The sequence below is a fragment of the Pleuronectes platessa genome, chromosome 19 (genome assembly GCF_947347685.1).
Source record: "Pleuronectes platessa chromosome 19, fPlePla1.1, whole genome shotgun sequence".
Classification (NCBI taxonomy): Eukaryota; Metazoa; Chordata; class Actinopteri; order Pleuronectiformes; family Pleuronectidae; genus Pleuronectes; species Pleuronectes platessa.
The window spans coordinates 13249946-13277149 of NC_070644.1; the positions used below are offsets into that span (position 1 = coordinate 13249946).

The window sequence follows — 27204 nt, forward strand, 5'->3', positions numbered from 1 at the left end:
AATCCAGCGACCAAAGCCAGAACCAAACAGGGATTGCGCTGTCATGTAGTATTGTGTGTGTCTGTGTGTGTGTGTGTGTGTGTGTGTGTGTGTGTGTGTGTGTGTGTGTGTGTGTTTCCAGATAAAGCGGCATGCCATCGGGAGCCACACATCACATCAGATGCCAAAACACACTCACGTGATCATCTGGTTGCTCAAAAGAACCCGACAGCTGACAAACATGCGGCACTAACATCCCAGTAAGCGTCCCTGTGATTATTCACCATGATGAGCTCGGTCATAAATCGCCCCCCCCCCCCCCCGCAGAGTTCCCCCCCGTGACTGAATCTTGAATTTACCGGTTACTGTTACACCGATAAGAGAGAGAGATCACTCTGAGGACCGACTCACCTGATACGATCTCTGCAAACCCAGCTCCTTCTGTTCTGTCACTGCAGCATCCTCCTCGTCTTCCTCGGGTCCCGTGGGTTCAGATCTCAGAAGCGCTGAAGTCGGCACCGGGCGGCCTCACGTGCACGACACTAATCGCCCGCTGCCCTCTTCTGAATCTATGGGTGGGAAAAGAAAACATTTTTAACAAAACATATGAAAGCAATTTCACAATCTGTCATCAAAAACGATGGAAAAACACGAAACTAGGAGGAAATTGATTTCATCTGTTCCTCTCCCCCCCCCCCCCCCCGTCTCCTCTGGTGTGTGGCACAGGCTGTCACTTGCCATTGAGCCGACGAGGAGATTTCAAAATGCAGAATCGTCTGAGAAATCAGAAATCGTTGAGGTCTGCAGTCAGACAGACACGCTGGAAAATTTGAAACAAAGCTTTTCAGATTATTCTGCAGAATTATCAGGCTGTCGGAGGAGATCACGCTGACGTGTTTCCAGTGCGGTGAAACACAGAGCGCCCCTTCTTTCTTTCAGAATTGTGAACTTTAGATATCCCTGAAAAAGAGAAGAGCCAGTGTCGTAAAAAACATATTCCTCCAGCCGCGAGCCAATATTTGATCATCAGAATAACACTGAGTCACAGCTGGGTGCGCTGCTGAACACAGCCAGGAGTGTTGGGTCTCGGACTTTCCCCCTTTCTGTGGATGAAGCAGGTGACTTGTGCCGGGAGTCTGGGTGGTCTGGCTGACCTGTCTTTTAATAAACCCCTAACTTAAGGGTGTAATTATGGGTCGACGTCCTGCCTGCTACCTGCCAGTCAGTTGTGTGTGTGTGTGTGTGTGTGTGAGAGAGAGAGAGAGGGAGAGGGAATCTGTTTATAAAAAATGCAGATTGTAATTTTGGACTGGACATAAGTGATGATGCAGTAAAAGTACGTGTTTGAGTGTATTCTTTAGCTTTACAAAAAATCTACTGTTTTTCACACTCTTAACACACACACACACACACACACACACACACACACACACACACACACACACACACACACACACACACACACACACACACACACACACACACACACACACACACACACACACACACACACACACACACACACACACACACACACACACAGCTGTCTCTTGTTTGCCAGGATCCAGCCGCACATACAGTGTGAACTTTAACACAAGGATTCTTGACATTCTTCACCGGTGTGAGTTACCCTCTCCTGCGACTCAAACCGGTGCTCGGCCCGGGCGAAGCTTCACTCTCCTGCCGGCAGGTCACCGTCACAGAAGAAGCTCCGAGCTTTTCACACGAGCACAAGGCAGCGGGAGATTCTCCGCTCAGGTGCGTTCACAACATATCTCCGGAGCAGGTGAGGGGCTGGTGCAGCCGGAAGATGCGTTACGTATAAATTACTCTGCAGAGACAACACCAGAGTCGGCCTTCATCACCAAAAGCTCTCTTGAGATTTGTCGTAGTCTTCAAGATATTTGGCTCTGTTTTTCATGTGGAAATATTTATTTTCCTTGTGTTTTTTTTCATTCTGCCGACTTTTTACTAAGGTGCTGGACGGAGAAAGTCGCAGAGAGTCTGGAGGCTCTAAGTCGCACATTAGCGTTCACATTTACAAGCTTCTCCTAAGAATGTCCAGAGGATCTCCGGAGTTTGGTGCACGTCTGAAAGCAGCTAGGTGCAGACCTCTCTGGGGTTTCCACAGCCCTGCGTGGTTCTGACTCTCCACTCTCGACCCAGGCTCTTTGCATTGGAGCCGTGTCAGCATATTCTGCTGTTTATGACGCCACCTTTAGGAGCAGGTTCATTGCCTAATGTGGAAGGAATGCTAATGAAGCGACGCAGCACGCTCACGTTTGAAATCAAGAGGCAAAAATATGCAGTGGATCCACGTCTGAGATTCTTTGGGCGGAGATATTTCACGACTTCTACGTTTTTGACAGAAACAATTACCTGAAATCATAAAAACATAAGTCTGTCAGAAACTGTGGTATGAGTTACATCATAAAAACGACGCTGAGAGATGAAAATCTTTTATCGTCAGACTTCCTCGAGCTCTGCTGAATCACTCAGGTGAAATGAAGGCTTCGGAGAGTTTCTAAAATGTACTAAGCTCTGCTCAGCTCTCGCCTGATGTCTAAGTCGAGAAAACGGGATTCTATTATCGTCAGTGTGGTTTATTTTACATAGCCCGTCCATGTGCTCAGCAGAAAGTCAATTAGCTTGGCACTTTGCAGGCAAATTGCTGCCGAGAGGGCATTACAATCTGGAAACGCACAAACAATCACACACACATACACCACACACACACACACTTCTGCTGCAGGATCAATCAACACTCAGTCCATCCTGATCAATACAGCTTTTAGCTTTGGATTTCACTCCCTTCACTATATTATCGGTTGGATGCATCACGTGACACGGCTGGAAATTACATTTTCAGAGTTTGCATTCATCAAAATATCTCAGTTTTATATTAAATGAAGTGCAGATAAATGTGTTTTGCGTCAATTAATTTTGTAAAGCATATGTCCAAAGTTGAAAAGGGAAAATATTCAGTACAATAGACGCAGAGTGCTCGAGGGTTTGACTCACCATCAAGACACATGAGATCAGAAAACATCCTGTCTCCGCTCCCAGCCACAGCTCCAGCACTTTTCTCTCTCTGGAAGGAAAAGAGGTTGAGTTATTAGGAGCTCATGTGTCTTCCATCTATAACTGAAAGGTCTGAGACTATATTTCAAGCTCAGGTTATTCCCCCCCCCCCGACACAATTTGACTTTCACATGATCATGCAAAGTATAGCCCCTGTTCTTCGATCCTCAATCGTCCTGTACCTCCTTCTGCCTCTTTGTTTTCTCTCCGTTTTTTTTCTCTAATATTAGGATGTTGATTTTCTATCACATGGTTTCCGACCTTCCAGGAGAAGATCAGAGAAGTTTGCAGCGTTGATTGATTCCACTTCCCTGCATTTCCCCCTGATCGACGACTATTGATGAAGCAGTGGGCGTGGCGTCCATAAAACCCAAGAGGAACAAGAAGACAAGTAATGTTTGCACACCAATTGAGGCTCCCACAATTTCCTGTCTTCTGGTTTTCATCACTCCTCGTGTGAATGCGTGAGGGTGTCATATACTCTCTGAAAGAAAAGGAACTGGATCAGAACCAGTAACTGATGGGAGCCGGAGGAGGTAAAGCACAGAACTACCATTTTATCTCAAACTTAGTTAAAGTGAGAAACTCTGGGGTGCGAGCCACAAGATGATCATCTCCATCTTATCGTGAGAGGGATGAGTCTGTCTGGAACTAATGCAAGCTCGGGCCTGCATCCCAGGAAGCATCTGTGTTGGTAGTGTTGTTGTTGTTGTTACAAAGTAAATAACCCTGTTTGGCTCCGTGTCTTCCCCTTTGGCATCGGAGCACACTGGAGACCCGGTGCAGACTGCTGGTGTGTGGGAGGACCAGCAGCCGCTGTCAGCACAACCGCTGGGACTGGCAGATGGAAAAGCCATACCTGTGGAAAGCCTTGACATGAGATGCACATCGAGCAGAGTGTGAGTGTGTGTGTGTGTGTGTGTGTGTGTGTGTGTGTGTGTGTGTGGAAGAAAAATAACTAAAAGGACACCATGAAAACATAGAAGGTCCTGGCAGCTGGAAAAGACATCAAGCGATATCCGTCTGAATCTCTGAAGACAGTCTGTCTCTCCATTCACTCGGGTTCCACCATTTTCTCTGTCCGGGCGTCACCGTGTCACGTTACACGATTAAACTGTTTGAAGCACGAGTGCGAGGGGAAAAACTTCAAGTGTCTCTTCTCCTCCATCTTCAAACAGAAGCCTCCTGCAGCCACTACTGCAAACAACACTCAATACTTAATATGCGGCCACATATCTCCGCTCTGATTGGCTGAACTGGCTTCCTGCAATTACGAGGGAGGAAACCGAGGTGAGGGGGTCACAGCTTGCAAAGTTTCGCCCTGTGGACGAACACAGACTCAGACTAGCATCAGTGAGGGTTTGCATGAATTGTCTGGAGCCGTTAAACCCACACATTTCCATATTCATTCACCAGGTCATACATAAATGCACAGACTTAAACTTTTAAAAGAGCCCGACCAATATGGATTTTTGGGGCTGATGCAGTTATCGATAAACAGCTATATATCCTAATCATTATTCAGATTATAATATCATACTATTAATCATACTAAACCATACACTTATTTTATAAAAATCCCAAAAAATTAAATATAAAGAAATTATAACCAAATATAAAGAGTTAGAAATAAATATATTTTGTCTGCATTGGTTTTCTTACCAACACATATCAGAAAAAACAGATACCTATGTTTGGAAAGGCTTGTATTGACTGATTTTATTTGCCGATCCATGAATTGGTCAGGCTCTACGTTATGCCAGAACCAGATCTCTGTGAGAACTCCTGCTCACAGTCCTGCCATCAGACTGGGCCGTGCAAAAACGATCGCTGGTAGACTTTACATAAATGCCATCAGTGCCAGAGAGTCCTTCAAGCGGAAAACACTTGCAGCTTGAGTCTGCGGTAGACCACAAAGCACCACAGTGCCATGTCGTCCTCATCGTGTGAGCCCAGCGACAGGCCTTCCTCCTCCTGCCAGGAGCCCGGCCAGGGCAAGGACTGGGCGGTGGGCGGCGTGTTTAATACGACTGAGAAAACGCTCACTCAGCTCGGCCTCAATGAGCCTCTCTGTGCTGGGCAGAGTTATGGACGGGTTGTGTTGGCTCGTTCAAAGATAACACCACAGACCTACGTGAGGTGTGCGGTGCACGGCGAGCGCTGGGATGCTGATGCAAACATCGGGACGTCAGTGATGTCACGGACGTCAGCTCCAGTTCACAGGTTCACACCCGCTGATCAGCTGCAGAGCACAGAGAGGTTCTGTGTCGGGCGCTCAACAGTCAAATATTACCATTGACTCAACGCCACAGTACACTGACAGGCGATGGTGTCACTGCCAGACATTGACACACTCGTTTAAAGGGTAGAAAAATGATACGGCCCATTACATTTAGCTCCTGAGCTGTTTATAACTCACTCTACACTTACTTACGAGGGAGCAGAGCTGCCATATAAAGCATCTGGGGGTTTAAAGTTCAATCATGACCTGCGGAACATAATAAACACTACAGGCTCCATTTAGTAGCTTTTACACATACGACAACTTCTTCATTTACCAGTGGCGGATATAGCATTTAGCTAAATCAGGGGCCATAAAGGGGCCACACTTTACACAAATGCACAATTCCTGGTTCAATAAAGTGGACGTTAGCCTTGTTTACTGCTAGTGCTTAAACTTGGAGCACACATCATTGAGTAGATTATTAAATTGTTCCTTGTTCAACCACATTGTGTACTTCAAAAAACAAAAGAGTCAAATAAAATGTTTTATCAATTTGTCATGTTTAGGGCCAGGTCAAACATTCGTGAAAGTGTCAAGGAGAACCTTCGCCTCCTGTTCACTTCCAATCACGAAGCAAGCAGGTAAATAAAACCTGTGCTTCCTGTGGCGTAGCCAATCGCATCGTGGCTTCACGTGGAGTAAAACTTTAGTGAACTTTGACCAGATTCAAATTCACGTTTGTGTGGACGAGCTTTTATTGTTATTATTATTATTAAGTGACAAGGATAGGTGCACTTCAGGGGCCAATCAGGTTTCACCAGGGGCAGGTGCCCCCCTGGCCCTGCCCCTCGAGCTACCCCTGGAATTTATCTCTCATATCATAAAAGAAGACACTTTAATTTTAAATTGAACATAAGTAAGACGAAGAGGAAGTGAAAATTATAAGAACTACAACTCAATGGAAAGTGGATTAATGCATCTGATGAAGATTATGTCCTTTATTTGAAAGACCTTAATAAAATAGCAACTAAGAGGAGTTTGTGACTGTTTAATCAACCTTATCAAAAATCCGAATCCTCAAAAATACTATTAATATAATAAATAACCAATCCCTGAATCAGCGGCATATGTTAAGTTTACATGCACAGACCTCCAGTACTTTAACTGCAGCTCATCTGTCCACAGCTCAATACTGTATTTCAGATAAAACGTCTATAAACTCAACTGTGTCTATCTGAGCTGTAGATCAGACATTAGGATGCACAGAGGCGAGCATGGCACCAGATCCTGATCATCATCATCATCATCATCTTCATCATCGCCATCATCATCATTATCATCATCACATACTCCTGCAGTAACTTAACAACCAGCTCCTCGGACTCTGATTCCCGACGATCAGCAGCACCGACATCACACAGATAATCACAACGCGCACGGACGCTCGTCTCTGTCCCGGTGAAGTTAAAGTCAACTCACCGTCTCCTCCTCGCTTCAGAACCTCATGATCCCGGTTCGTCTCCGCTGCAGATCATCACCTGAGCTCCTTCGTTTCCACGAGTCTCTCTCTGTCCTGTGACTTTTCCAACTGAACCACGGGGATTGTGTTTCTGCCCCCCCACTCGGCTGGTTAAACCCTATGGTTAAACCTCGTGTCGACCTGCGCACAGCTCCCACCTGCGACGTCTTGGAGAAGTGCACATCAACGTGTGGTCACTATATAATAATAATAATAATATTAAAGACCAGATAGACAATAAGAGGAGCTCCAATCTAAAACATTGTTGTTTTGATCAAATATATATTCATATTTATACTTTAAGGAAAATATACACTGAAATGTAATATGGAAAAGTTGAAAAAGTAAATATATAGTGTTTTGCATTTATAATTTAACATTAGGAAGTAAGTATGAATCATCAGAACTCCTACAATAACACCCACATAATAATTTCCGGACAGTGTGCTTCCTCTTATTTCTAACTATGTGAGTATATATATAACCTGAGTTGAATTGTTGTCAGACCAGGATGAAGTGTGTGCCTGTCTGATGGGTGTGTGTGTGTGTGTGTGTTTGTCTGTGTTTTTGTGTGTTTTCTCTCGTGTCCCTATGGAGACGTCTCTCTCTTCCAGCAGGTGATGTGTGGGGTCTCCTGCTGGTGCTTGTCTACCTGCCTGTAAAACACCTCTGGAAAAATGATTCTCACAGCTGCATGTTTATAATGAAGATAGAAGCCGAGCTGTGTCACATCTTTTTGTGCCTTGAAAAACATGCACACAAGCAAGATAGGTTCCTCTGTTTCAGAACAGGATGAAATAATGTTGAAGATCTGCGACACATAGCCAAGAGCTTTGATGGTGATGTCCACTGTGGACCACTTTTATTTAAAGCAAAATTAAGAAGAGAAGTGCTTATTTATGCACAGTGTCCAGAGAGGAAATATCCATTACACAAACATTTTTTTTTTTTTTACTACACATAGAAACTGTGCAAGACAAAATGAAAGCTGACAGTAGCTATATATTAAAATAGTTTTGTGTTAATTGACTGAATTCTAACACGAAAAACATAATCAGTGAGAGTGAATTCAACATGACAAGGTCCTGATGAGTAAAATGTGGTGAACAAACAAAGTGGAGGGTTCATGTCCTCAAAGTAAAAAAACAACAACATTCAATAAGACATTAGCTCAGATCAATACTGAATTTAAATTAATTGCATTGTAATGTGAGGAAGAACATTTTCATGTGGCTATTCACTAGAAGCCCCCTCGCTAACCTTGTTGATCCTGAATTAGAACATTTACATAAACAACTTGATTGGTCTTTTAATTACAAAATACTGATTTGTGTTTACATTTACTGGGAATTATTAAAATACATATTCATTTATAACGGTAAAAAACAATGGTAGCCTAATAGAATTTACCATTTTTTATTCTAATGGCTTCTTTTGTCTTTTTGTTGCCACAACACATTGACAATAAATATATTTTTTCCCTTAAATAATCCTAATTTCTAAATCTCGCACGTGGAAAGACACGTTAAACGCTTTTCATATATGTGACCCCTGAGGGGCTCAGTAGATCGTTGCAGTAAAATACATGTATTCTATTCTGTGTTATTACAAAAAAAGAAACTGACATCAAGAGCTTAAAACGCACCACCCATACAAATAAAAAAAGTCCAGCTCAAACACGTGTGATAAGAATCTACTGGATAAAGAGCTGGTGTTCGGGGCAAACAGTGTTTTCAAATGTACACCTGAAATATCATCCCATAAAGTTGAATGGAATGAAGAAAATGAAATCATTACCAGAGCAAAAAAAAGAGCTTCCAGTGGGATCTCGGACCCAATGAAATTCTAACAGGATAAAAACCGATGAATAATTTTGATTTCTGAAGATATTTAACATCTGGCTGGAATACAAATTGCTGTAAACTGGGGCCATTGGCCTGTCCTGCTCATGTCCTCAGAGGCCGGTCAGAGGTTGACAGTGTGGGCGTGCTTCTTGCACAGGGGCTTGTCCTTTTTGGAGAAGAACGCCTGACCTTCCAGATTAGCAGAGCACACCTGAGGAAAGAGCAAAAAAAGATATGAAGAGCAGTGCCACTGAAAATACTCTTCGAAATGTACTGCTTCCTTTCTCCCTTGTGGAGTCAGGTGCTCGGCTTACCGTGCACACAAAGCAGGTGTCGTGCCAGGTGAATCCCACAGCCTCCAGGAACTTGTCGCCTGCCTCGATGGGAAAATCGCAGCCATGGCAGTTGGTCCCAAACAGGTTATAGAAGTCTGAGTAAATATTGCATTGGCAACACGTTAGTCATGCTGCACACAGTTTGTTTTTCACAGAGACCTTGCACGGAGGTTCCTGCTGTACCTCTTTCGCAGTACGGGTGTCCGTCCTCCATGTGGAACGTGTTGCCCCTGATCGGCTGCTGGCAGGCAGTGCAGACGAAACAGGACACATGCCAGGTCTGTTTCAGGGCATTCATGACCTCCTGCAGAGAGAACATAAAACAAACAATAAGGAGCAGTTTGTTGAGGTTAATACGACAAATTCCAAATATGATCAACGTTTTTTTATATATATATATATATATGTCTAACCCCCAAAATCTTCTGGCTGCAGTGGGAGCAGGTGGGGGCGAAGAATTGCTCATAGCAGTGTTCGCAGTACACATGGTCCTTCTCCTCCACGAAGCCTCGGTCTACCAGGGAGGAGTGGCAGTGAGCGCAGTTGAATTCCTCGGGGTGCCACGACATGCCCATGGCCACGAGGAACGGGCCCCTGGGAGAATGACGAAGGGGAATCCAGGGGGAGATTAATCAAAGAACAAGTGGTATATAGATGATGAATTCCAGAGCTTTCCCGGTTTCATCCTTGTTACCTGATGACTTTGTTGCACTTGTTGCACATGGGGGTGCGTGTACCGGCCGGGATGTGCTCGGCCCGCTGCACCAGAGGGTTGAGGTCCTCCGGATGTGGCTGGGGGGTGGGGCGCTCGGGACCCTTGGGAGCCTGAACGGTCACTTTGCCAAACGAAGGAGCGGCTCCACCCTTTGGGAAACCTAAACCAGCAGGGGAAGAGAAAGGGTCAATATGAGGCCCAGCAATGAAGCATTTAACCAAATCATCTTTCCTGAAACTGAACATGGATAAACAATCAAGGAAACCAAAAGTGAACTGCTTAAATAATAGTTCTGTTGGCTTAACTGTTTGACATTTTAGTTACATTCTAGGTGTAGTTACCTTATTAGCTGTTATGCTAGGTTATTCAGGTTCAGTTCAGTTAAGGCGTCAACGGTACAGGCTGTTGTTGTTGACCCAAGGAGCTGTTTATATATATATTGTGTATTTGTTGAACTCTTTATACTCTCCCAAGTATAAGTGAGAGTACATAAAGGATAGTAGCAGTAGAGCGTATAAATATTTCCGCCAATGCCCTTATGTGTTGTTTCATCAAGATCAAGGAAATATTCCAAATGGAAATTGGTGAAAATGTCCGAAGGAAAAGCCATTTCTTACAATATTAAAGAAAGACAAAAAAAACTGCATCCATCCCTTTGACAAGAAAAAAGCCAAACTTGAAGGGTTCTTTAATTCTCTAATTCTGCATGAAACTTACAAACCAATGGACACGGGAAAAAAACATAACCTTGTGCAAAGGACCAACACAAACCAGTTTCCAGAGGTGATACTTCTTCACACACTAGTTTTTCTTCCACTGACTTCTGTAGGGAACATATTGTACGTCCATGGTCGAGGTGTGTGTGTGTGAATGGGAATAATTTGATGATCTCTAACCTTCATTCCTGAAGCATGACACACATGGACAGAGCCACCCCACCCCTGCACAGAAACAGGGGCTGATTTCTCCCACTGGGGGGGGGGGGGGGGGGACGGACAACACATTCCCATTGACAGAGACACCCACAAAAACAAAAAAGATTCCCCCTCCTCTCATCTCATCTCATAACACAGTATTTCCTTCTCTCTCTCTCTCTCTCTCTCTCTCTCTCTCTCTCTCTCTCTCTCTCTCTCTCTCTCTCTCTCTCTCTCTCTCTCTCTCTCTCTCTCTCTCTCTCTCTCTCTCTCTCTCTCAGTGTAAAGAAACCACCAGGACGGAGGTCAGTCCTGGTCCCCCACAGAGGGACTATGGGGGATCGGGGGGACAGACACACTATTGAAGGAAAGCCCCATTATTAAAGACTTGGGAGGTCAAAGGACAAGTGCTCCCAAAATGTCCTTGTAGCAGCGAGCAAACGGACGGAATAAACAGAGAGGGGCATTGGCCGGGGAGCGAGGGGGGGTGGGGACGGGTTTACTGAGAAGAAGAAAGAGGCTGGGCTGTGGAGAGATGTGGCCTCCAGATGGAGAGAAAGAAACAAGGAGATTCTCTGATATGTTTTAGTGGCTGGATGATTATTGGCTACAATAAGGTTTCTATCTTCTTGTAATATTTAAAAAAAAGAGCTGCTCTTGATATAAATAACCTTTACAGCCACAAACTGACCTCATCAATGATGATCCTTAAAAAAATTGGCACACATAAATTAAGACGTATGGATTTTGTATAAACCTAATCACTTAATTATACTAAATTGAATATATTGATGTAGAGAATTTGAATATATATAAAATAAAATGTTGGAAAACAACCGGACAGCAAATCTCAATGTGTCCGTCCTGTCACTCTATATATTCAGAAACAGTGATTGACAGTAATTTAAAGAAGTCACTGTGATCACTACACATATATATATAGAGTATATGGACACATGTACTGTGATTGTATCATCTTTAGAATTATCCACATCCCTCCCTGTATCTGTGAGTAGAGGTCACTTGGCACACAGCAGGTACAGCTGTGCTCCACATGGCCACTGTGAGACACGCGCTTGTTTACCTGAACCTCAAGTGTGTGTTAATCTAATGAACAACAAGGCCCACAGAGAAACCGACTGTGGCTTCTCCTGCTCTCGCCCCCTGTTCCACTTTAAAAAACAGTCACTCTTTAAAAGGGCCTCTGGGGAAACCTGTGCGGGGAACAAAGTGTATCTGTTCATGTATAAGTGAATAGCTGTTTCCCAGGAGCTGCTAATAATGACCCCCCCCCCCCCCACCCCACCCCCTGCCTGATGTCTTTCAGCAAATATTTATCCCGACCACCTCGGAGTCCCGTGGCGGGGATTGCAGCAGAAGCCCTCACACCAAATTAATGAATAATACTCAATTTCACAATTTATTTAGCGAGGGGCAATCTGGGGAAAAGCTAATAATTTGAGCTCATTAACAGAATACCTCTGGTTTTTATAGAGCTCATAATCTGGAATGGCTGAGTTTCAAAAATGTGATTAATATTAGAGCCGAGCAGCAGGGGCTTTAGAAGACAGAGGCTGCCTCCTACAGGCTCGAAGAAGCAACTACACCATCATTTTACACACCAACATTGAAGTGTCAGTACAGTAGAGTGTGTATATGTGTGACTCTACCTGGTGGAGCTCCAGACTGGTGCAGGGGCTTGTTCATGGCGGGGGGGCTCTTGAATGTGGACGCGGGGCCAACGTTGCCGTTCCTGGGAGCTGCCGCAGATTTGGAAAATGTTTTTGTTGCCGGCGACGTGTGCACAGCGGGAGAGGATTGGTCGAAGGCCTCGCTGAGAAACAGACACACACACTTTTCTATAAATCACAGCAACACACACACAAAAGCACTGATACACATGCCTTTCACTGTGTTTTTTGAGGAAGCGTCATGGTCAAAGCTTCCTCCTCCCATCCTCCATTTTGGGAAAAATTGCATGACCTCCTCATTTACAATCAGTGGTCTGAACTCTCAGTGACACATGCAAACAATCAAGACAACTAAGGAGGGCTCTGCACTGCTGCCTGCTATCTAGAGGGAATTTCATCTACCCGCACAAGGGAACAATTACAGTCTCTGCCGCCTGAGTATCTTCTGTTCATCCCACCTACCCTTCAGTGGATCGTTTAGCAGCAGGAGATAACTAGGATCATCTCAGTAAGGGCTTTATTTTGTCTTTCATTCTCCTGAAACAGCAGAGGCTGGGACACTCGGAGGCAGCGCTGACATCTTTTCCCATGGCAGTGTAAAAGTTTAAGAGGCACAGTATATTTTAAGGGGAGAATGAGAGGAGCTAGTGTTTCTGTTCACCACTCCTTATAAAGCTTAAGTGCTTTCACTTTGAGCTGAACGACCTCCTGTGGGCAGCAAAGTGTCCGGACGGCAGGGAGGCAGAAAGCTGCTGTATTATAGTCTCATTATTTGATCGTCAATTGGGAATTAATTTTCCGGTTGTTTCCCCTAATAAAACCTTATGTCTGTAAAACATCACAGTGGAGCACAAAGGTGTCTTTTTTTGTCCAATCAACAAACTGCAACCCAACACTATTCATATAACTCTCACTGTTTATTTACATTGATACTGTTTGAACTGTTTAAACTACACTCAATATTTACCTTTTATTTACTATAATAATATAATGATATTTGTTATAGTAAATAATATTTTATAGTAAATAATAGCATACTGGAAATGAGCAGGTTGATTTGTAAAAGTCGGGAAAGAAGAAAAGAATGAAATGAGAGAGGAAAACATCAGCAGTAAGGAGATAAGGTTTATTGAAGAAAAGTCATCAAAGGTTTAGAAATTAAGCTACTTCGCTTAGTATAGAAAATAGGTACAGACATGCACTGAGAAACAAAGCATTAGATGACAGATGGAAGAAAGAGGAAAGTGGAGGCTCAGAAATAAACATTATGGAAACTAAAAGATAACAATATGATGTAATATTACAATCTAATGCACACATCTATATACACATGAATGCTTTTAACGGCATCATGAAATATCATAAAATATAACTATAAAAATTCTACTGGTTTGTTTGCTGGACTGGTTGTTCACTTTTTTTCTGCTTTTGCTCAAACTTTAATGAACAATGTGTTGCAAAGTGCACATATAATAACGGTAAAAGTGAAATTAATAAAACACTGAACAAAACAAAGCACACTTTCTTCTACAACATATTCAGCGCTCGTGCTGAAATGTCATGATGCCGATCTCTCAGCTTGTTGTACTGGCGTCCTACAACTTCCGGGTCCAACTTGTTTACTCTGATTTCACATAAGACAAAGATAGGAAGAGAAGAGAAGAAGGAAAGAAAGAAGAACAAAAGGAAGCACTGGAATCAAAGAAGGAAAATAGCAAGTTGCAGAAAACACACAGTTGGAAACAAATAAAGAAAAGAGACATTGCTTTTGCAGATGTTTGTTGAATTAGGATATTATATCTACTCTCTCTCTCTCTCTCTCTCTTTAAGGACAGCTCCCTGAATAAAACCCCACTAACAGAAAGAAAACAGGAATCTCCTTCTGGCAGCGCAGCGTTTACCCACAATCCCACTTAATTACCCACAGTTTCCAGAGAGTGACACACTGATTGGTTGGAGATCTTGTATTGGAGGACAGGCTGTGTTTACCGCAGGGGAAATCGACTTGAGGACTGAGAGGAGCAGAAGTCATTACAGCGTCTGATGAGTCTCCGGTCAGACGCTCTTACTCAGTGTGGTCGCTTCAAATTTAGCCTCAAATGAAGTGTGATGTGTGGGATCGCAAGAGGAGGAAATCGGGGTTAAATCTGAATTGCAGACTATTAGACGTGCTAACACGGGGACTCCGAAGGCCAAGTCTGAATTTGAAACCCCCATAACCCAAAAAAAATTTTTTAATTGCAACATTGCCATATAGCTGAAGCAGATGCATTACATAGAGAAAAGTATTCACAGACCGACAGAGAGGGAACGAACATTCAGAAACAGACAATGAATTTAAGAACACAAACCACTTACTTCTTTCCATTGTTCTCCGGAACTACCTCTGCAACAATAAAGAAAACAAGAAAAAACTATTAAAATAAAGGAAAAATGTGTTAAAAAAAATGGTGAATAGAAAAACAGGCAGAGGATCTGGTTTGCAGATATTTCTCGGCTCGTTCAGACCGGGTTCTAAGGTCCGTCCTGAGAGATCCAATCAGAAGTGCTCAGCAGTAAGGTCATCTGTTCACACCTGATGTTAAAATCCATGTTGATTGTTTTACCTGTGACCAATTATGACCTCACTTCCTGCTCTATATGTAAATAATCATGTACCTCATTTCTGTTTGCAATGTCCAAATTGTGTTGTTTCTACCTGGGCTGAGTTCTCAGATCAGATGGTTGTTTAAATGGTAAATATTATATAGCATTTATATAGCAAGTCTTGATGACCACTCAAAGATCTTTACAGTACAGTTTAGCATTCACACACACACACACACACACACACACACACATTCATTCAGCATGTGCACTCAAATACGTCAATGTATTTAGTGGAACCCCTACAAACTTAACTCTGACAGGACGTTGTGTGGTCCTATCTCCAACTATTCACAGCTGCAGAAACACCAGGCCCACTGAACATACTGTGCATCAAAAGCATCATGCATATTCAACAAAGGGTCTGGCACCGGGATCAAGAGGAGGAGACGTTCAAATCTCTCGTCTTACTTCACTCTAATAAGCGAGTTTCTGTAAATGTCACTTTGCATCAGCGGCACGGCCCCACACCCACACGCATGCACAGAATGGACGGCAGCCCGAGGCCACAGTCGTCTCGTGTAACCGTCAAGGTCACTTACAGTCTAGAGCGTAAGAAATTCATAAAATCAAATGGTGATGAAAGATTTATTGTATTATTTAAAGGAAGTATAAAATCACTGTGATCTACACAGTGTTTTCATTATAGAACACTATGATTATAAAACAAGGAAGTAGTGAAAGTCAGCTATGAAAAAAGAAAATTACAGATTACGCTAAAACATTAAATAAATATGTAAAGTGCTAGAGCCAAAAGTGATTTAAAAGACCTATAAAGATCTGAGAGCTGCACCAACATGAGCCTAATGATACTCAACACTTGAACATATACAGTAAATTTGTATTATTTATATGTATGCAGGGCCTGGAGCTGGTTACACACCGTTTTCCGTGCCGGTGAGCTGGGCCAGCATACGGAAGGAGCGGGACTGGGAGGTGCCCGATCGGGGGTGCCAGTCCTCCGTGTCCTCAATCAGACGCTTCTTGCTGGAATCGCTCGGCGGGGACACGGGAACATCGGCCACTACAACAGGTTTCCTGCACGATCAGATCAACAGAGACATCATTATGTTGCAGACACTGAAAGCACTTGTGTTTCTAAGTATACAAAGTAGATGGTTGGTAAATCAACAGTTCAAATAACGATCCACTCTACCAAAGAGGTTATGTTTATGTCTGCAAATGATTTCCATGAAGTTTTATGGAGGCCTGGGACACGACCAATTCAATTTAGTATAAATTTTACTTATCAGGATCCAGGTTTTGCTTTAGCATTTAAAAGATTCCTTCATTTTTTCATAATTTTCTTTCAATTTGACTGAGAATAATTCATGGATCCTAATTTAGTTGAACTCTGTCATATTTAGGGGACTGATATTCGTGAGGGTTTCTAATTTGGTGCAGATCCAAATAAAAAACACGGATCCAGTGAATTTAAATGTGATTTCATAGGGGGACTGAGTGCATTTCTAGTTACATTATTTAATATTAACTATTAATAACAGAATATCCATACCACAGCATAACAAAGTTCCTGTCTAATCACACAAACACCTTCCATTCACAGCAACCAAACCACACAGCACATATACTATAAACTAAGTCGTGCAGCCTGTAGATACACGTTTGACTCTGTAACCTGACATCTGTTTTGTTTCACAGTTACCTCCTCGGTGCAGGTGGAGGCGGAGTTCTACAGGTGAGAAGGCAGAGAGCGGAAACGTGCAAAGGCAGAAAGAAACGTAAAGTCACATTAGTGGAAGTATAATCTGCTACGCACTGTTGATGCAGGAAACCGGTCTGACCTATACTTACTTAGGGCTTCTCTGAGGCTCGCTATTAGAGAGGAAACCACAGAGAGAAAGTCAGCGAGGTAGTAAAACAAGTGGATATTTATTTACGATAGTAAGAAAGTGAAGAGTTATTAGTTTATTGACAGTGTTGGATGAAATTCTCATCCCCTGCACAGTGACACCAGCCAGTGCTCGAGACCACAGCCTGACAGTGACCACCTCTCGCCACAAGGTGGAGTGAGTGTGCTATGAAAGTGGGCGAAGTGCCCCCCTCTTCCAAATGTCACTTGACGGTTCTCGAGAATTCAATAATATTTATGCCGAGTGTTTATGTGCACGGTTTAGTTCAAGTGCTGCTGAATCAATCACACGTCAAAAAGTTTGAAGTATTTCAGTTCTTTTTTTTCTCAGTGTGTGTTAACCTGTGTGCACGGGTGAGGTGAGAGATGATGGAACACAGCACAGGTCCAGTTTATTCTTAGCCGAAGCTGAATGTGCTTGGCAGTGACTTAAATGCCTCGAGTAAACAGACTGAGGGCGCTGACAGGCCCGACAGCCCCGGGTCTCAATACATTAGCTAAATCACAAGCTCGATGCCGCAGAGAAAAATGAATGGACAGCCTTCCCCCCCCCCCCATGTGTTTGGATCTTGAGATAAGCACGTGCTGTGAGTGTATGGGGAGCGTGCATGTGAGGTTTGCGAGGAGGTTACAGGTCAAAGGGGAGCGAGCCCGCCTTCTCGGTGTAATCATAAAGCAAGAGCGACGCTCAAGGCTGTAATCACATTCCACACGGTTACAGAGCCGGTACATTATCAGCCGCAGCACTAACTTGATGTCTGGGTCGTCTTCCTCCTGTCGGCAGAGGAGAGGTCAACGGAAAAGAGATGAAGCGGGGAGAGAGAAAGCGTGAAAAGAAAAGAACAGATGGGGAGACAGAAAGAGGAGAAGAGCACAGTGCCAACACATTGAAAGGCCCTTCTGAGAGAATGAGCGGGTAGAGGAAAATAAGAAACACAAGAAAGTGAACAAAGAAAGCATGCAGGTCAGGACACACACACACAAACACACACACACACACATGCAGGGACGAGCACACTCCATCCTTAAAAATGACAGTGTGAGGTTTCATGTGACAGAAAGATGACATGAAACAATACAAATGAAATGGTCTGTATTCCTATAGAACTTTTCTAGTCTTGATGACCACTTCAGATTTTACAGTATAGTTTGTCATTGACCCACACATTCAAACGGTGTATCTCTATCACACGTCATTAACACACTGTCGGCACGTGCAGAAATGGGGAGACTGGGATCCATCAGCCAACCATCAGGTTAGTGGACGACCCGCTCCAACCTCCTGAGCCACAGCCCTCCATAAATTAAAGAGCTGATGTTCTTTTATAACAGTAAATTGTTTTTGCTCTGTTCCTCACTTTTTGGGGGTTAAGGTTAAGTAGATTTTCCGGCCAAACACTCTGAAGGTCGGTTTCACAGATGAATTGAAGTGTGAAGAAACACGTTCCGCTCACTTAAAGCCAACGAACACACGTATCTGACCTATTTTTTCAGGTGTGATGGAATAAAAAAAGAAGTTGAACCTATATCGAGTCTCGTGTGACCGACCCAGTGAGCCAGAAAACCCTGCTGACAGAGCCCGGCTCAGAGCTGAGAGGATTCTAATTAGAAACAAGTGACGGCGAGCTGCGAACCGGCCCCACTGTCAGTCAATGATAGGCAGTAGCACCGGTTCGCATGTTGTCTAGACTCTGGTCCTTTTCCAGTTTCCCCGCTGGAAAATTTAAACAAGATGTGCGGCTTGCTTTGGATTTTCTCCCGCGTGCAGCTGTGTTAAGACTTTTGAGGTAAAACAGGGCACGGAGTAATATCAGAGACCCAGAATGGAGTATTTCATTTTCTGTAATATACGTACATTCCATCAGATAGCAAAACTGTCAACTAATCCGTGGCCTCTGTGGATCCTGATTCCTTCTGGACCTGCTCACTAAAGCACACGGTGTGGTTCTAAATCACTTCTTCCATTTTAGCACCGTCACCAACATAAATAGAGAGAATCATGTAACATATGCTGCAGAGGCCTCATTAAGTATTCAGACCCCTTCACTATTTGAACGTGCTTGTGTTGGAGATTGAATATAAAAAGGATAAAACTGCCATTTTTGTCTGTAAATCTAAACTCAATAACCCACAATGACAAAGTCAAACCGTTTTGAACCCTCCCTGAGGCCTGGTGGCTTCAGTGATGCTTCTTAGCGGCAGTGACACACAGACAGGAATTAAGGGGCAGATGAATTCAGAGGCCCTTAAAGACATTGTGCTCCAGAGTTCAGGTAATCTAAAACTGGGAGAAACGTTGACCTGTCAGCACGACGATGACCCGAAGCACACAGCCACGTAAATGCTGGAGCTGCATCAGGACAAGTCTCTGAATGTCCTTGAGTCTCCCGGCCAAAGCTCCGACTTAAAACCCATAAAACATCTGGGGACGGAGCTGATGGCAGCTCGGAGACGTTTCCCATCCAGGAGGATTTGCCAGGAGGAATGGGATGAAATCGCCAAACCCCATCTGCACAAAGCTCACTGACGCTTAACCGGGAAGATTTGAGGATAAAACAGCTGTAAGAGGGGCTTCGACAAAGTGCTGCACTCATACGGGTCTGCCTGTGTTTGTAAATCCGAGATTTCAGTTTTGAACGTTTAATACATCTGGAAAAAGTTCTTTCCTTTGCCATTGTGGGTTCTTGAATGTTAGAATTTAGGTGAAGGGGTCTAAATGTTTGGTTTATTTAAGGCTTCAGTTTACCCTCCATATAACGAGGGGGGAGAAAATATAGGAGAAACATATAACTGCATCTGATGGCTGGTACCTACCCGTTGAAGTGCTCTGACAGACCCTGGCTCTCCAAAAGACCTCGTCTCTGGCCCATAGCCACCTCACAGGCATTGGCGTTAGAGTAGAGGCTGATCGGCGTGTTATAGACGGAGGGCTGCGGGACAGTGGGATTGGAGGAGGGGGCTGTCACTCTGGCAGGGGATGAGGAGTTAGACGAGGAGGAGGAGGAGGCGCTCGGGGAGGTGAGGGTGGAGCGAACCCCTGGAGCTGAGTTGGGAGCAGGGTGGCTGGACCTGAGTGGAAACGGAGGCTGCGGTGGCTGCGGTGGCTGGGAAGGGGCGGCAGGCGTGAAAGCGGACGACTCGGATGGAATGGAGGCTACTTTGGGGGCGACCGGGGAAGAGGTGCCCCCCCCGAAGGGCCGAGCCGTCTTGTTGTAGGCGGGGCTGGGCTGAAACGATGGCTTGGTGTACGTGGAGCTCGGGGCGGGGTGAGTGATCGGGACAGGCTTAATGATTTCCTGAGGTTCATCCTGGATAGAAGGTGAAGACACACAACATGCACACACAGCAAATCCACAATGAACTCATGCATGTAAACACACACATTCCCAAGGTGCACTGCACATCAGGGGCATTAACAGTGTCATGCCTGTGCCAAACAAGAGGTGCTATGCAATGTGTTTCAACCAATTTGTGCCCTGACATAATCTCAGAGGGGCAAAGTAATATGGAATATAATAACAGAATTCAGATACATTTGAATAAATATAAAGTTTGAAGTGAATGTTTGACTGTACCTTAGGCGTTCCATTTTTAGGGACACTGGAGGCTCTGTGAAGACAAAAGGACGATTATAAAATCATTGTGCACAAAAACCATAAATCAATAAAGTTTAATTTCTGCAAAACACATGACTGAACAGCTCTTAGGATCAAACTCCAGATTTGGGTTAGTACATGGACTCAAATAGGGTCAAAAAGAGGTTAAACTAAATAATGTAATTTCATTTTTAGCTCTTGTTTTGAAAGTTTGCAGTTGCATGTGAACCTTTGAAAACTTGTATGAGACATTCAAGTTTCTGCAAGTGTGGAAAGAATCTAAAATTGGAGAAAACTTTAGTCCTGAACTTTTAAATGTGTTTTGGTCTTTTAAAGGCTCCAAGAAGTGAGGTACAATAACATAACTTTGATTTTAAAATAAAAGTGAAATATAGTACTACTACTAAATGTTACCAGTGATGTTATGTCTCTCTTAAGCAAGGTTCACTCTCTGGAAATGAACCTTTTATCGTATAATGAAATGAAAGGAAACAAACGGCCGGATGGAAAGTAGGAACTATGTGATCCAGAAAAAAATGGATGAAGATAATTATCCGTAATTTGGAGCAAAGGTGCTATAACATGCAAAACCACCATTATGTGTGAACCCAGTGTACTTCAGGGTGTGTCTACATGCGGACTGGTGTTGAAGTGTGGCGTCCATCTGATTTACATTTGCTGTGGAGGGAGCTCCCACAGTTTTATCACCGATGGGAGAAGAGGGTGGTCTGTTTGTCTCCTCTCCTGAGATCTTTCTCACAGAGAAAAACCAAATACCCAATAAACTATCATCTCCTTTTTGTTTTCACTCTCCATATTCTCTTTTTCTTTTCTATTAAACCTCTACCCTTAAAAAATCTATTCTTTCCCCATGTGTTATGTATTAATGTGTGTCATATGTGCAGTACACCATGTCTTTCATGTCCAACGAGACACTTGTTAGTCCCCGTCTCGGAACGTCTCTGTTAGTGAGGCATTGAAACTCAAACGCAGACAGATGCCTTTTTACAACAATGTGTCCTATATTTGGTCCTGACATGCAGACACCACGTCCCTTATTTCTCATAAAAAATAAAAAAAAACAAAAAAACAGACAGTGAGTCAGCTAGGCTGGTTCCGCACCATGAGCTACGGCATTTCCGCTTTTCTTGCCTCTGCCATATTAGGAGAACGGTCAACAAACTCTCACGCATTTCCTCTCTGACTGAGCAGAGACGCAGCAGCCGGGCCTGGCACTGGGTTAGAACACAGCCCCGCCCTCCGGACAGATGTTGCTGTCATCTGTGCCCAGACTGGAATGCACAATTTCCACTTAGCTGTTATTATAAAGTATGCTTGTTTTCCAATGTACATCATTAGTGTATTTGCTTATGGAACAAAATCCATGTTGTGCCAAGGACAACAGGAAAAAGGTCTAAAGGTCAGGGAAGCAGGACCCAGGCCCACAATGAAGCCGTGTATATCAGACTGGGACAGCTTGGTGGATTCACTATCCGTCTAATTCCCAGTGCAAACTGAAAAAACACAGGCTGAGGTGGTCCCTCAAACATCTGCTCTGCTCGGCCGCTCTCTGCTGCCCTGCTGCCGGCCCGGCTGGATCTACTTTGTTCTGCCGTTACCGAGAGACACACAAAGTGGGAGTGTGAGGGCACACGTGTGGATCAGACTACGGCTCACACGCCCGCTGTCTTCTTGGTGGTGTGGGACCGCAAATTAAGATTTAATGCTGCGAAACACTCCCTGTTTAAATACTCAAACTAAAACAACTGTGAAATCAGTTATAGTTTGCTATTTTTCAAGCTGCTCCATGAGACAAGCAATGATACCGAATGGACACACTTGTGAATATAGCGTGTGATGTCTTTAACGAAAAGTTATGTGGACATAACGTAAAGAACATAAGAGTGGTTGTGGCTCAGAAGGTGCAGCGGGTCGTCCACTATAACCAGAAGGTTGGTGGTTTGATCCCCAGTAATGTGTGATAGTAAAATCGCAGCTTGGTGGATGTGTATGAATGTGGGCACGAATGGGTCAAATAAAGCGCGTTGAGTATTTGGTACGTTTACGATTGCAATGTATAAATACAGTCTATTTATATGTATAAATTATAAATAATACATTTATCTATATATTTGTAATATTTGTGTTACTACAGTATTTATATGTTCATGAGTGCTTTTGAGGGATGTCATCATTTCTCCTAAAGAACATGAGCTAAATGAGATATTATTAATGTAACTGTGTTAAACTCTGTAAAGCTCTGGAAATGTATTAATGTGACATGTTAGGATTTTTTCATGAATACAAAATATCTTAATCAGAGGCAATGTTGATCCCTGTAATGTATCAGACTGGTTTTCATGGGTCATACCACCACAGTTTGTGTTGTTTGTGTATTATTAAATATCGCTCCTGTTAAAGACCTGGTGCATGGCTTTTCTCAGCCTGTAACGTGCTTCAGTTGGTTCCTCCTAATCTGATCAGGAAGCCTTGTTTCATTAGATCACCGCTGCAGATATCTACAAGGATCACTATTGGCTAAATTTAGACTTTATTACAAAATAAAACCTCTTTCAAATATATAAGCTACAAAAACAGTTTAGTTTAATTGGAAAAGGAAAAAAAGTTTTCGCTCTCTCTCTCTCTCACACAAACACACACACACACACACACACACACACTCACACACACACAGTTCCAGAACATGAGAATGAGGAGGTTAACCAGAGGAATAAGAGTGAGGGCACAGCGGACTGAAGCATTTCCATCCTGCCCTGTGTCTCTTTGAGGGCCAAGATAAACAATCTGGTATTTGACTGAGTGACGGAGCAGCTAATAGATGCAGCTTCCCCACCACACACACACACACACACACACACACACACACACACACACACACAAACACAACCCTTACCACCTTACATCAACAGAGAGGGCACATTTGAATAAGTGTAGCGTTTCGTTTTCCCTGCACTGTTCTTACTTCAGTTTCACAAGTATCAGACTTTTCCTCTATTCTCGGTTCGGTTTGGTTTACTCTGATCTCAAAGCAGGACTGGGAATCATAACTGGGTACAGATATAACATGACATGATATATGAGGGAGTATAGGGCACGGTATAGAAAATAATTCATACAACCTATTGATGTCAGGCTCAAGTCAAGCTTCTCCAAAACATCTGCCCTCCTATATTTAACTCGTGTGATGAATGTTAAAACTCTGCGTGAGACCTGGCGAGCACTGTTTGTTCAGCTCGACCACATGCATGAAAACCTGAAGAAAAACCATGAAGAAGAAAGAAAACAGAGACAGGGAAAAAGCAAAGCTAAGCAAAACAAAAACGCCAGCGGAGGGAGTTGGAACGAGCGGGTGCGGGAAAATAATCGTGTTTTTTCTCTGTGTTTCTGTTTTTCTATGCAGCCAGGCTTTTCCGTTCAGTGGCAAAACTCACAGCGTGTGTCTGGCCTCTGTGATCCGTCCACAACCCTCCTCTCCACACGGCTCACTCCCATCACCCAGGAACGAGCATCTCGGAGGAGGGATTTTTCAGCTGCACGAACACTTCACTATCATGGTTAATCCTCATGTCTGCATGTGTGGTGCGTTTGTGTCGAGTGAGAACCCCGTGCACTTTCCCACATCACCAGCCACTTACATTGCAGTGAAGGTGTACGTTCATAGCCTTCATCTCTATGCGCTACTAACCCCTGCTCAACTAAATCATAGAATACAATGTACCCTCAAGGAGCAGACAAAAGATATGCAGATCTTCATTTAATTGCACCAAGATATGAACATTTTATCAAGACTAGATTAATGAATGAAGTAAGCAGCTTAATGAGGGAGTTCTTCTTTCTGGACAGTTTATCTACGATAGAATAAACTGCAATTAAATTTGTTATTTCTTTATTTTTTGTATAAAACTGGTCCCCCATGCCTTCTTATGTGTCTTCCGACCACCGCACCGCAACTGGCTGAGGCAGCCAAGAGTCAGTCAGGGGGCTCGGCACTACGTCGGCCCGTCCTCTGCTTCACCCTGGTATAATCATAGCATAAGATTTGATGGGTTGGCCATGTATGATTTGGCCCATGAAGATTTAACCCACTGCTCCCCAGCTAATTTGTATTTAGCTACAGGAAGTGGCCAAAAAATTGGTTTTCCGAGATCACAGTGACTTTTGACCTTTGACCAACCGATTCTAATCAATTCACTCATGAGCCCAAGTGAATATTTGTACAAAATTTTCAGAAAATGAGATATTGTGTTCACAAGAATGGGCCGGACAGACAACCTGAAAAACAAAACGCCTCTGGCCAATGAGTGTTGCAGGTGCAGATGCATAAAATCTGTAATATGTGGATGTACAGGTGTGTAACTTCTTGCTTTCTTGTTCCTCCTACAACTACACGTGTTCCAGGCACGTACACACAGACAGACACACACACACACACACACACACAAAAAAACACAACAAAAACACATACACAAGTGGAAAATAGTGGAAGCACAGAGGAAATGCTTGCTGTGTTGATCTGCGATAAGTTTGAGGTTTTGGAACCAGGTGCAGCCAGCCACAGCCTCTGGGGAGCAGTGTTTCATTGGGCTGTGCTGCATATTTCAATGACAATAAATAAACATCAATTATCATACTTTCCTCCGGCTACTTCCCACAGCTCCCTGGTGACTGTTAGCTGCTCTGCAACTTCAAATGATGGCAGCACAGAAAGTGCAGACCCATAAAACCCACTGATAACTGCTGACAATGCAACGTCCAGAGTTGATAGCTTGGCCTTGTCAAAGTAAGAGTCTGGATCCTCGGCACAAACAGCTACTCTAACATGAATAGTAAACATGTCTTACTCAGGCAGTGATATTTCCCTCAACAGGCAAACAGACTCTGTTTTGACATCTTGTCCTAAAACCGCAGTCTTGGAAACAAACACTTTTTTTTTTCTCCAAGTCACAAAAACACATAACAACTCTTTGCTCATCTGGACGCATCTAGTCCGATTTGTTTGATTTGCTGTTTAATGGAACAACAGGCCGAGGAGGGAGCTCATTACCTCTCTCATGAAAACATGCTCCCCCTCTCCTAGCAACAGGGACATAACCTAAACATAATGGCACCAATAGTCGTGTGTTGGCAGGACGATGCACTGACATGATGCACGGTATGAAACCTAAAATGGTTTTCATTGGATGTTTATCTCACATTTCTTAACTTGAAGAAATTGCGTGTGACGGCATGTGACTAACTGTATAACCATTTCCATTTTATTCCCACTTGTGCAACTGAACTGTAGATGGACTGCAGTGTTTACATGGCGTGTTACTGTGTGATTCCAGTTTGAATAAACAATGGACAGACTCCCAGTGGTGGAGAAAGTACTCAAAACGTTTTACGTCACTTAGAGTCCAAATAAACAGAGAAACGTGAACTCAAGTAAAAGTACCAACTTTTTCTCTTTGAGATGAAGAAAGTTATAATTGCTTTAAATACACTTACAGTATAAAAGTACTTGCAGGGTGTAGCCTTTTCCCTATGGTCAACTACATCATCAACTGTCGCTGTATATTATGTCTAAAACAAGAATAACACAGTCTCTGCTGTATTGCTAAAGATTGTTGCAGATACTGAAGAAACGCACATTGATTAAATAATGGCTGAATCCATTTCATGTGTTTCTTCTACCCCAGTGATGCTGCTGCTGCAGGAGGCGGGGTCTAATGTTACCTGCCTGCTCTGATTGGATCGGTGGATCAATTCCCTTTTCGTTATTGATTACTTTTAAGGGTATAAATGTAGTGAAGTTGAATATGCTGACATAGGCAGTTGAGTAAAGTGAGAAGTACTGAAACTAAATCAACTTCAGTAAAGTACAGATACATTTAAAAGGTTCTTAAGAACAGTAACAAGATAAATACGCTTTCTAACACCCCACCACTGTGTGTGTCACAGCTAAACAGTTTAAACTCTTATTTATGTGTCGCTGGATGCATTTTAGCAGCAGTCGGCTTTGAAGAATAACAGTAGACGTGATGTAAACTAAAACCATTTATCATTCTAGTTGTTCAGTGGGCGATTTCTGCTGTAGTTTACATGTACGATGAGACCGGATTGTTTGATGTTTCCTGGTGCATCCATTAATCTCAGTAGATTACATACAGCTGTTGGACACGGGGGCTATTTTTGGACGATATTCCCACGATTGAAAGCACAGAGGCGCTCTCCGGCTTTGATGTGGCGACAGAATGACAGGACACGCAAACCAGGCCCCGGGTTTTTCTGTCAACATGTTTTACGGCTCGGAAAGTGTGCGTGCCTCGCCTCTTGTTTGTGACACTAAAGCTGCTCTTCTTCACACTTGGCTGCAGAAGCTGGTCTGTGTTTGGTAAATAGTCGGCTCCGATTCATGTGGAGGGATCGTTCTTTGTAACTTTGTTTTTTTGGATGCATTGTCTTTAAAACGAAATAAAACGGACGATCCACCCAACAACTGCAGAGCTGGTAAACTGATCTCAAACCGTTTGCATTGCCTGTGCAAACATTTGAGACATTCTTCAGCTTGTGCTCAGTTTGATGGAGCCATATTGAAGAGAAAAAAATCAAAGATCTTGAGGATATTGTTGTAATACTTTGAGAAAAAAGTCATAATTCAAAAGGGAAAAAGCCATAATATCATAAAATACATTCTTACATTATGAGGATATACGGGGAAAAAAGCTACTTTTTTAGGAAATAAATAGTTCCCGTGCTCGAAGGAGTTCTACTCCCTCTGGTTCGA

The 27204-nt window shown here is 43.4% G+C and overlaps 1 protein-coding gene and 1 long non-coding RNA gene across 3 annotated transcripts in view; both read right to left on the bottom strand.

Moving 5' to 3' along the window:
* LOC128425312 (uncharacterized) overlaps positions 1-6879 on the bottom strand; it is a 30751-nt gene extending 23872 nt beyond the window's left edge. Inside the window, exons 1-3 of the long non-coding RNA XR_008333107.1 lie at positions 6764-6879; positions 3001-3070; positions 391-548 (exon numbers count right to left, since the gene is read on the bottom strand). This is a non-coding gene — a long non-coding RNA (uncharacterized LOC128425312). The remainder of the gene's footprint in view (positions 1-390; positions 549-3000; positions 3071-6763) is intronic.
* Positions 6880-7635: 756 nt separating this feature from the next.
* pdlim5b (PDZ and LIM domain 5b) overlaps positions 7636-27204 on the bottom strand; it is a 35855-nt gene continuing 16286 nt past the window's right edge. For both annotated transcript variants that reach the window (XM_053410816.1, XM_053410817.1), the window contains exons 4-13: positions 20397-20430; positions 19636-20129; positions 15832-15986; positions 14661-14688; positions 12282-12445; positions 9677-9857; positions 9396-9576; positions 9166-9286; positions 8962-9077; positions 7636-8858 (exon numbers count right to left, since the gene is read on the bottom strand). In XM_053410816.1, coding sequence (XP_053266791.1) covers positions 8769-8858; positions 8962-9077; positions 9166-9286; positions 9396-9576; positions 9677-9857; positions 12282-12445; positions 14661-14688; positions 15832-15986; positions 19636-20129; positions 20397-20430 — 1564 coding nt within the window. In that variant the 3' untranslated portion in view covers positions 7636-8768. The remainder of the gene's footprint in view (positions 8859-8961; positions 9078-9165; positions 9287-9395; positions 9577-9676; positions 9858-12281; positions 12446-14660; positions 14689-15831; positions 15987-19635; positions 20130-20396; positions 20431-27204) is intronic.